Genomic DNA, 12,034 nt, shown 5'->3' with positions numbered 1-12,034 from the left:
CAGCCATTCTCAATTCAATGTTGGGTGGGGGGCGCTGCTGTGCGGTCCCCAGAAAAGAGCCAATAACAGCTGAATCTGCTGCTCTGCATCGACATACTCTCGCAAATAAGTCATTGGGAGGTGGAGAGAGAGAGTCGTCACGCAAACCCACGATAATGTTGCCGTCTCTCTCTGCCAAATTTCTCAGTTCTTCGCTTGATATAATTAATACAAATGTCCAATATAACGGAATTCGTTAGCTCATAAAAATGTGATTATAACAGACTGTTTATTAATGTCGGGCGACTGCCCACAGACACCTATTTGATTTAAAGTCGGCAGCAGCACGAGTCTCGGGACTTATTTTATTTGGAATATAATGACTTTATACGCAAAAGTAGCCTAGTTTCAAGTAAAAATATTATAAATCTACATGCCTTGATGTCATTCTTTTGTTTTGTTGTCATTCTTTTGCCTATCAATTGTTTTTAAGCTCAATAAACTCTGACCGGAATTTCTCTCATTTGACCGGTAGATTGAAATCTACCGGACACTGAGGCCGGCAACAATTTTTTCTAACGGAAACCCTGCTTCTAATGCTAAGAGAAACTAGGTATTTCAGCAGACACAGCCTTCATCTGGTGCAGGCTCCACAACAGTGGGCAGGGACCGCTGCCAGACATCCAACTACTGGGATCCTCCATCACGAGTGTGTCTGGCCCACCTAAAAAGGACAATAGATAACCCATACTTACCTCATGCATACTGCACCTTATGTGTATATTGTATACTTCATCAGAGCATATTTTTTGCATTTAGTATTTTTACATTATATATTAGATTGGTTTATTAGATTATATATTGCAACTATATTTATTGTAGGGCAAATATAACGGACATACATACCCTCATCTTGCACCTTGTTGCACATGTCCAGAGTTAATTATATTGTTATTATATATACTGCCTTTTTATTCTATTTTATTTTTTACTCGTCCACAATGATAATTCTATGACCTGTACCATGTCTTCCACTACCTGTACCTCCCCTCCCCCTCCCCCATGCTGCCCCAAGGGGATCAATAAAGGAATATCTTTATCTTCATCTTAATCTTAAACACAGGAATGGTCGGTTGACTGGATGTCATTTAGCAGCGAGCAACAACATCCGCTGACCGGAAAAATGGACGTCCGAAAGTCACCTATTTTTAGGTGTTCCATATTTCTGTCAATTCATCTCCAGCAGTCGCATGTAAAATAGGAGAGAATCAGATTTAGATCCTAATATGAAACATTACATGATTTAATGTTCTATGCTTATTTTATGGCAGATTTTACATCTGAACTTTATGCCTATGTCTTTTTTTTTTACTGCTGTGAAGCACTTTGAGCTGCAATTCTTGTATGAAAGGTGTTGAATGAAAAACATTTATTATTATTACCAAGTATGTTTTGAACAATACTAGGAATTTGTGTGCATAGTGCATACAATATACATAGAGAAAACTTGTGATCGGTCTGTAGTTACAAATGATCTGACTCTGCTGCCAGAACTATCATTGTCAGAACTCAGAACTAGAGACTCATATCACTGGACTATCTTGTATTTGTACTGTTTTTATATTATATTGTATTTGTATTTATATTTTATATTGTATCTATAGTGTATATAGATACTGGACTGTATAGGACTGTGAAGCTCTGTACACCCCCATGCTGCTTTGACACCCGAATTTCCCCAAGGGGATTAATAAAGGATCATCTTATCATATGAGGCACCCTGATACTGCACGCTCACGCCAGCGGTGTCTTCTCGTATTTCGAAAGCTCATCCCGAACCGCAGAACTTACCTCCGCCGGGTCTTCCAGCTCATCGCTGTCCTTGATGTTGTTGACTTGCTGGAGGAGAAGGTCGCAGTACAGTCGAAGTTCGGACATCTTCGTCTTCAGTGCCTCCGTGCTCTCCTGAAGCTCTGGGTGTGGTCAAGGACAAAAAAAAGTGTGAATTACTTACAAGTAGGGATGTCCGATATTATCGCCCTACCGATATTATCGGCCGATATTGGCATAAAAATGTGATATCGGAAAATATCGGTATCAGTTTTCAAAGAAAAATAAAATGTATTGATCGATTATTATTAAATAAAGGTAAAATAAATTATTAAATAAATGTAAAAAAAGAATAAAAATTACATTTATTTTACCTTTATTTACCCAGGCAAGCAAGTAAGAACAAATTAGTATTTTATTTATTGTATGCATAATGTTGTGTTAATTACACGACAAGAGATATGTAATGTTACCAGCGACGACATATCTCGTTTTATCAGCCCCCCCGGTGAGTGCCGACGACGACAAATGTCGTTTTATTTTTTTATTAGCGATCTGAATTCATATTTCATCAACCGAGTCCCCCGTTGGTACAGCAACCCCTTCAGGAGCTCGAATGTGAAAAAAGCGCCCCCTATCGTCTATCCCTGTGTAACTGCAGGTCAGTCGATTAGACTGACCTGGGATCTGTAGATCTGTAGAGGTGGAGCCAACTGGCTCCATTGTGCTGGCGAGACGTCTGATCAAGAGGGATCTGATCGCGAGACGGAAATCAGCCTGGAATATATATTTACAGCAGCCAATAAGCGTGATCGATATTTGGAATGGCGATCAGGAATTGGAATAATCTTTTTGGATAACATCTGATCTCAGGTAAGGAATCTATTTTACCAGTCTTAGGATAATCAGACCTGTTTTCACGGAGATATAAGCGTTTGCCCTATGCTGTGTGTGGCTGTGTGGCTGTGATCGCTGATGAGGAAATAAGAGAATAGATATTTCAGATCGCTTCTAGCGTTCGATAATCTAGCGTTTATTTGAAAACGATTCATAAATAGGCCGAAAAATTACAATGTTTTTGTGTATTCTAGAATATTCCAGTAGATGTCTTTTATCACGGAATCTTTATATTTTCCTTGAAAACAAGGGCTTTTCAAAATGCTATAAAACAAAAATGAACCAAAACAATCCGTTTCGACAATGTTGACTGCAAACAAGTAATTGATAAGCGACGGGCAGATTAGACACATAGCCATAATTTAAAACATAGATTAGGCGTTTTTAACGCTAACATTGAAGTGGATGATGGCATTCAACAGGGTAAAAAGGTAAACAAGGTAGGCACTGATAGTGTTAATTACCTGAAATTATTCCGTTTTTTGGGGGGGGGGGAAACCCTGCATATATCGGTATCGGTTGATATCGGTATCGGAAATTAAGAGTTGGACAATATCGGTATAGGTAAAAAAGCCAATATCGAGCATCCCTACTTACAAGCGTTCCAAACATCCACGGTCTCGGGGAGTGTCGCGATGCGAGTCACTCATAAAAAAGGGAACGACGATTAGTTATAACAATGCATCAAAAAGCCAGCGTGCCCCACCTTTCTCTCTCTTGGTCCGGTTGTCTGTCAGGCAGGCTTTCGCCGTTCCCAAGGCCACCAGCCATTTCTGCCTCTCCGCTGCGTTGATGGCTCTGAGGTAAAAGTACTGCTCTCCTGGGATGGTCAGGTCGACTCGAGTGAAGTCAGAGGAATGGACTATAGTGTAGTAGAGGAGAGAAGGGGCATGAATGTAAAATAAATATTACCATATTACTATTACTACATACTATTACTGCGGCGGCACGGTGGTGTAGTGGTTAACACTGTCGCCTCACAGCTAGAAGGTCCAGGGTTTTATTCCCGCTTCGGGACCAGGTTTCCAGGTTGGGGTATCTCCCAGGCCTTTGTGTGTGGAGTTTGCATGTTCTCCCCATGCTCGCAAGGGTAAGATAAGATAAACCCAATGGAAAAACATGCACAACCGATCGCTAACGCTGTCGCGTTCCCTGACGAAGACGTACAGGAGCACTTTGATTGGTCCTCGGGGCGCCTATATTCGAATACCAACCGTTTTGTGCGTTTTGCAAATCTGATTGGCCACTGACGTTTCTGGTCATGTGACATGTGCACCAATCATGTGACGGCAAGTTCTTTCGCCGGTTAAGCTTAGGCACTCTTTCGAAGTTGGTTAAGTTTTAGAGTTTGTCTTAGAGCAGGGCGATAGAACGCCAGCCCCGATTCCAAACTCTAACCTTAACCAACTTCGAAAGAGTCGCCTAAGCTTAACCAGTGATAAACTAGGCGTTAGGTAGTCTGCTGCTGGTCGGGGCGGAAATGGGCGCGTCACGCGATTGGGCGCACATGTCACATGACCAGAAACGTCAGTGGCCAATCAGATTCGCAAAACGCACAAAGCGGTTGGTATTCAAATGGACGCCCCCGGGGCGCGGCGCCTATCTCATTGGCGACCCAAAAAAACTGCACGTGTGTGTCACTGCATGATGAATAAAGACTTCTTCAAAAGTCCAGTTTATTATTATATATTATACTACATACTAGTAATGCTATTTTCCTCGCTCCACAATGGTGGAACAAACTCCCCACCACATAACAATATCTGAAATAAATCCAATACCCCAAAGTAGCATTACCCAATATCCATGTGTGTGTTTGTGTGCCAGTGTGAGCAGTCTAGTTCAATTGTTTTATGCACAGAAAACTGAAGTGAGTTGTACAAGTGAAGTAGCCTTGCTAGCTGCACTAGTCAATGGACAATGGTGAAGCTACCTTCCTCACAGAGGCTCCAGCTTCAAGGCAATTCTGTACTGCTTGGTTTACTTTTGAAACACCTAGAGTACATTATTTCTGTGAGTTTATCTCCAGCACTCGCATTTAAAATAGTAAAGAATCATAATGAGAATCAGATTTATTATCATCTTGGGCGGCTGGGTGGCGCAGCGGAGATTGTGCTCGTCACCAATGCGAGAGACTCCGGTCTCGAATCCAGGTGTCAGCATTGCCTCCAGCTTGGGCCAGTCGTCACACTAAGGTCGCTTTCACATATAGTTTTGGTGGACTCTGTGCGGTTCTGGTGGTGAAGTTGCAACATTGTTGCATTCTTCATTTGGTTCGCCTGCGTTCACATAGCAATCTGTCAGGCGCACCAAACTATCTGAACAATGTCACGCGGTCGAAAAGGGCGCTCGTCTATTGGACAGTGGAAATGTGTGTGTGGCTGCGAGCCCGTGTGTGCGCGCGCGTGTGTGTGTCTGTGTGTGGACTGCGAGCTCTGTCTGACTCCAGATCAGCGGAGGCGAGTTGTTCTATTGAAGCCGATTACCACCATCCTCTCGCTAAACAACTTGTACACCACGTTGTTATATATATATAATAATATAATAAGCCGCCTTTTTTCTTCCTTCTTCCCAAGATGCACAGTTAGATATATAGATAGATAGAGAGATAGATGCAGTGTGCTTGTTTTGCATTGAATGCTGCGAGCAGTGGTAATAAGCACTTCCTATATTTGGTTCGTGTTTGGTCCGATGAAGCGAACCAAGACCTACGTTTTCAGGCGGACCAGAGTTCGCCTGTTTGGTCCGGCGGACCGAGTTCGACCGCATTCACACAAACCCGAAAAACCGGACTATCGAATTCTGGTCCGATAATCCGGACCAAACAGCCCCTGTGTGAAAGCGACCTAACTCGTTTGGCTGAGTTAGCGGGAGGGAAGTTGATGGGTGGTAATCTGGCGTTGTGGACAGCGACTCCTACAGGTCAGGTCTGGGCGCCTGCACAGCAAAAGACAGGAAGTGGTGAAGGCAGCGTGACCTCCCACGCGTTACACTTCACCAATGAGAGTCCGCGCTGTCTCCGCATGTGTCGGAGGAAGCATGTGGTAGACTTCAGGGCTCCCTAGACCGACCAGTAGGGGGCACATGCGCACAACAACCAGGTAGGGGAGGGGGGAATTGGCATAACGACTAAATTGGGATGGGAGGAAAAAGCACAGAAAACCAGGCAGAGAAAAAGAGGATTAAAAAATAAAAATAAAAAAAATTATTATCAGGTATGTTTTGAACAATATTACATTATTATATCCTATTACATAATTTGTACAGCTTACTGAGCATGTTCATAGCTCTGTTTAAATACATATTTCTCCGTACAAAGCTTTAACTAGTCAAGACACTAGGCGACAGTCTGATGGTGTTCTTAAAACAACTTAAGGGTCAGGACAGCTTGACTTAGATATGACATGTACAAGAAAATCACATCTTGTTCTTTTCTTGTCGTCTTCATATCAATCTTGTGACAGATACGACAAAACCCCTAATGTCATCTTTGTTTACCTTTCTTGTCATACGTTATTAATTTGTCATCTTTTGTCGTCATGTCAAACTGTGTATTTATTGTAAGTCTGACCAGAGATAGTGTACACTTGACTTGTCTCTGATTGACTCATATGAATTTCTACAGTTTCACTGTTTGGCTCCTTTAAAATATTCCACAACAGTAGAGAAAAAGTAAAGCAGAGTAGAACTGTAGTGTAAATAAGTACTACTGGCAAGTAGTACAGAGTAAAGCAGGCTGACGACAAGAGTCTTTCCTAATAACAATGGCATTACTGGTAAGACAGGGGTCAATAACAAAGCCTGGTTGGGTGGAGGAGGTAAGGTGAGACAAAAGGTTGAGGTGTGAGGGAGGAGGAAGGGAGGGCGGAGGGGAGGTGTGAACAGAGACCAAAAACCTCCACAATAGTGACTAAAGAATAACAATTTTGAGAGTTTTGCACATCCCTGCCGACCAACTAGATCTAAAATAGAACCACAAGAGCTGAAGTTAGCTACCAACCTTGGATCTCACACACTGAGATCTTAATGCTGCCCTTGCATCCTTTCCAGGCGTCTTCTTCAGAGTCGTAGTAGGACAAAGTGCCTCCATCAAGAACAAACCAGCGAGGCTGCCAACCTGAGTGAGAGTAATGGAACAATTTAGATTTGGTCTAATTGAGCAAATTTTGCTCACTTCTGTGTGGAGTTTGCATGTTCTCCCCGTGCTCGCAAGGGTTTCCCCCCCGATAAGATAAACCCAATGGAAAAACATGCACAACAACAAGATCGCTAACGCTGTGGCGTCCTTGACGAAGACGGACAGGAGCACTTGGATTGGTCCCCTGGCGCGGCTCACGTTGACGCCTGTCTGCTCCCGGCTGCCCTTGGGGGGGAAGGGCGACGGGATGGGTTAATCGCAGATACGAATTGCATGCATGCATCGCATGTGTGCCAATTGATGACCTCGGAGCAGGTCCTAAATTACTAAATTACTAAATTACATTACAAGTGATGCATAAAGGCAATATGATTGTAACCCTGAAATGAGAGTGTAATGTAATGATAATAACGGTAGCATTAGCTAACAATTTGCTAGCATAATATTACAGGCTAGCTATAGACCTGGGGAGTGACGTGAATGTTTTAATACCCGTCTGGTCCCGGACTACTTTTTGCCTATGGTCTTTTACCATAGGAGTTTCTCAAGGTAGCCGGTTTATATGATTCCACTTATTTAATTGGTCTGACAGGTGCAGAGTTGAGCCTAATTAAATGAGATCAGCTTTTTTACATGTGAGAAAAACGAGGAAAAAAAGAATGGGTACAATACTGTGTACCCTAATGCAAAACTACAACTGTCCAGGAAAGGGTTCATTGTATTTGAAGACCAGTCTCGACTTGAGTGAGACCAAAGTAGTCAAAACAACAGACATAATACACTATTGGAATTATATAATGAAATACCAATAACCGTATATATCTAAATAAAAAATCTATTTTTGATCCCGTTTGAGTTGTGCCATGAATTACACATATGACGTTTGTCAATTTAAAAAGATAATTTTGCAAGTCAAGAAAGTTGATTGAACTCGCTAAAGTTTTTATGCCTATTTTGTGTCTACATCACTGCTGTGAATCACTTTGGGATGCAATTCTTGTATAAAAAGGTGCAAATAAAGTGTATTATTATTATTATAATTAACATTATCGATAGCTTGTGATGCTATAACATAACGTTAGCTAGCTGACAATTATACTTTTAAATGTATAATAAAAAGGGGAATTCATGGCACAATTCAAACAGGATCAACAAATGATTTTTCTCTCGCTGTTGACTACCATTCATTGATTGATTGATTGATTGATTGAAAACTTTATTAACAGATTGCAGAACGTGTACAATACAGTACGGCTCAATTCAAACAATTATTAAGGGGATGGAGACCAGAAAAAGACTTTTGTCTTGTTTGATCAGGGTCCCCCATTTTCAATTCATCAAGACATTTATGACATACAGATATACAGTACTGTTTCATTAAGACATTTATGACAAGCAAGACATACAAATATACAGTACTGTTTAGAAAAATAGATAATTAAAGAAATATATATACATTTGAAGGGGAAGAAACTGTACATTGGAGGGGGTTGGGGGGGGGGGTGGACATTTACAGGGGCCAGTTTCGAATTGCAGCTTCCCGTAGGTGCTCTTTGAGAGAGGTTTTGAATGTGGGTAGGGATTCACATTAATTATTTTTTACGGCTGTGGGTAGGGCGTTCCACATTGTTGTGGCATAATTACTAAACATGTTTAGTCCCTTGTTTGAGCCAAATCTGGGTTGAAAATGATTTGTGGAACTCCCTCTGGTGTTGTGGTCGTGGTATTCACTGACCTTTGGGAAGTATTTCGACATGTACATGCAGGGAACAAAATAAGTACCAGCCAACAGCCAATGGCTGCTAAAAAATCTGCCTGGCTGGTAGTTTTTAAAATCTACCAGCCAAATGGCTGGTAAGTCAAAAAGTTAAGTTTGTTCCCTGAGAGCAGAGCTACACAGCAGTGCGCCTATTTTGCGAGCCGAAATAAGTCTGTGGTTTTTTCTTCTTCTCACAACGGGTCAAATGCATCTAACATGCATTGCATCGTCGCCATTCCTTTATGCCCACATCGCCCGAAATGAACGTTATGTTTGCGTAAGCTAACAAGCTAATCCTGATCAGCAGCAGAGCCATAGAGAACAGCAGACAGTGTGGACTGGGGAAAGGGAAATGGGGGGGGGGGGAGGGGGCACTCTCCCTTTCTCTGTGTGTGTGCGTGCGTTTAGAAAGACGATGAAGTCACTAGTCAGGACTCAGGAGAGGAGTATATTGTAGTAAACTCAGGATTACTGAGGATGCACAGATAATGTTGATATTCAAATATAAAAAAGTTTCGAGAGGAGTGGATGTTTGAAGACAGACTAGACTACAATATGATGCGGGGGTGGTGAGTTGAAACAGTGTGTGTGTCCCCGACCCCACTTCTATGTTTCAATAAATTATTTGCATTTAAAACTATTAACGCTGACTCATTCCTTCAGTCCACTCAAAATTATGCTAATATTCCTTATGTTGTTTATGATATTAATTGAAAATAGCATATGAGAGTATTATATAGTAATAATAACACATGGCGATATACTAAAAAGCTATTTTTAATTTTTGGCTGGTGAAAAATCTGCCTGGCTGGTAGTTTTTAAAATCTACCAGCCAAATGGCTGGTAAGTCAAAAAGTTAAGTTTGTTCCCTGTGTACATGGGTATCTTAGTGGTGTGTAGTGCAGTGGCGTAACTCTCTCTCCAGGTGTGCCGGGGACAGATTTGTGGGCGTGGCGAGTGACGTCGCTGGGGGGGGTTAGGGGGGGGCCCCCCCCCTCTCTACCTCGATTTTTTTTTAATACCAGGGGTGCAATACCGCATTTTCCCAGGCGGTGGCGCCATTTCTCCATGTAAACGACACACTGAGCTCATACATACAGAATTACATTGCATTCAGAGATCTCCAGTAGGAACGCCTTTCATCTCTGATGGCTCCCATCGTGAAATGTATTTACAATACAAGGATGTTACAATACTTCCATTGAATATGACAACAACAACAACAAAAGCTATGGTATGTCATAAATGTATAGATGTAGCAGTACTGTCTATCTGTATGTCATGTGTGTCATATGAAGCCAGACCAGCACTCTCAGGTTAAAAATTTAATGGCAGCCCCCCCTCTCTACCTAGATTTTTTTTTAAATACCAGGGGTGCAATACCGCATTTTTTGTATCTTTTTTGTATCACAAACAGTACTGTATTTGCAAATCTGGTATGTCATAAATGTATAGATGTAGCAGTACTGTCTATCTGTATGTCATGTATGTCCTGATTAATTGAAAATGGGGGACCCTGATACAGTACAGCTCAATACATACAATTGTTAAGGGGATGCAGACCAGAGAAAGACTTTCGTCTTGTTTACATCAGGGTCCCCCATTTTCAATTCATGACTGAGCTGTACTATACTGTACCCATTCTGCAATATGTTAATAAAGTGTTCAATCAATCAATCACTTGGCCCCAGAACCTGGATAAACACTTAGATTCCCAAAAGTAGTGATAGACTGTAGCCTGTAGGTACCCAGGTCTGTTTGACATTTCGAACATATTTAAAGGAGATATTGAACGGCCCATTTTGTTAGTTCTTTTTTCAATACGTTGCTGCAAACTATTATTTTTTTTAAAATATTGAACCACACAGACAGCAATCAGAATACTGGCATTTCCATAACGCTTTCATCTCTACAGTATATTTTCAAAAACATGAGGAACAACTTTGCTTGAATTGTCTTTATTATGAAAACTTAAAACAGGACGTTTGCATATTCTCAATGTTGCTGTCGACGTCGTCGCGGTCGCGTCGATGTGGGGACTTGCTTCTTCAAACCGGGTGGACAAAGTTTACAGACAAACGTTAGATTGTTTCCGTCTGAGTCAGTACTGACTTTAACGTTAAACTATTTTAAATCCCAAAGCACCGACGTCAAGAGGTAGAGTCTGACTCTGAGCGAGTGCTGCTCTCGACCTGCTGCTGCGCAGCGCTCAGCTTCTGCTCGCAGATGCAGATTCAGCTGTTGTTGTGATGAGTCTGATGACGTAGCAGGGGTTGCCAGATCGGTTGGTTTTCCACATAATTTTAAAGCCTGTTTACGGTGTATTTTAACTGGGTTTTCGGCTGAAATACATATGAAATCTGGCACATCTTTGAACGCCGTTATAACAGAGTGCTGAGAATGAACGCACTTTTGAACTCCTAAGTGCTCCTAACTACTAAGTGCAAGCCCAGATAAGTACTCGCTATTTGCATATCAATAGCGCCGGTCGTATTTAACACACCTGACGACCGGCGCTATTGATATGCAAATAGCGAGTGCACTCTCAGTTGATTTCAGGAACGCACCACACACACACACACACACTGCTGGTGTCGTCACTGCTGCTGGTTTAGCTCTAGATAAGGGCAAGAATGCGACCCCCATCTACTCCTCTTTGCATAATAGTAGGACAGGTAGTCAGAAGGGGGGGGACCAGGGGAGGAAATTAGGCCACTTTACTCGCCAAATGCGAGTATTTTTTACGTTTGGCGAGTGATTCATGAAGACCACTCGCCAGTCTGGCGAGTTGACAGTGCCACGAGAGCACTGCACAAGACCCGCGGACATATATAATGTTTAATAAAAGTTCCCGCAGTACTGGCCAACCCGCGGACATATATAATGTTTAATAAAAGTTCCCGCAGTACTGGCCAACCCGCGGACATATATAATGTTTAATAAAAGTTCCTGCAGTACTGGCCAACCCGCGGAAATATAGAATGTTTAATAAAAGTCCCGTGGTACTGGCCATCAGTCAAGGAAGCACTCGCAAATAGAGTTGTTCCGATACCGATACTGGTATCGGAAAAGCCGCCGATACTGGCTAAAATGCTGGTATCGGTATCGGCGAGTACCCTCTAATGCTGCGCTCCGATACCATATGACGTAATTTATCAACAACACTGGTCTGTTGAGTAAGCATTATAAAACAAACGTGTGCTTAATCGATTAAAGTGTCAATGCCATTTGTCATTTTAACAGCAGATACTTTCTTAAATGTCATCGTCCCGACAGAGCGGTGTTGACGGCGAGCTCATGGGTTCGCTTGGTGGCTGGTGTTATTAGCATTGAACGGCTAACCGAAAGCTAGCTTTAACATTACCTTGGCTAAAGTTGGGGCTATTCATATAATCCAGCAATAATGGCTGCAGACCTGCAAGCAAAGTACA

At 42.1% G+C, this 12,034-nt stretch overlaps 1 protein-coding gene across 1 annotated transcript in view; it reads right to left on the bottom strand.

Moving 5' to 3' along the window:
• Positions 1 to 12,034, bottom strand: part of plekha8 (pleckstrin homology domain containing, family A (phosphoinositide binding specific) member 8) — a 32,951-nt gene that overhangs the window by 16,342 nt on the left and 4,575 nt on the right. Inside the window, exons 2-4 of the mRNA XM_084335648.1 lie at positions 6,707 to 6,823; positions 3,413 to 3,568; positions 1,831 to 1,952 (exon numbers count right to left, since the gene is read on the bottom strand). Of these exons, the coding sequence (XP_084191774.1) occupies positions 1,831 to 1,952; positions 3,413 to 3,568; positions 6,707 to 6,823 (395 nt within the window). The remainder of the gene's footprint in view (positions 1 to 1,830; positions 1,953 to 3,412; positions 3,569 to 6,706; positions 6,824 to 12,034) is intronic.

Source organism: Notolepis coatsorum (genome assembly GCF_963971535.1).
Source record: "Notolepis coatsorum genome assembly, chromosome: 19".
Lineage (NCBI taxonomy): Eukaryota > Metazoa > Chordata > Actinopteri > Aulopiformes > Paralepididae > Notolepis > Notolepis coatsorum.
The sequence above is the reverse complement of the archived record's forward strand: the minus strand, read 5'-3'. Positions and strand labels throughout refer to the sequence as shown.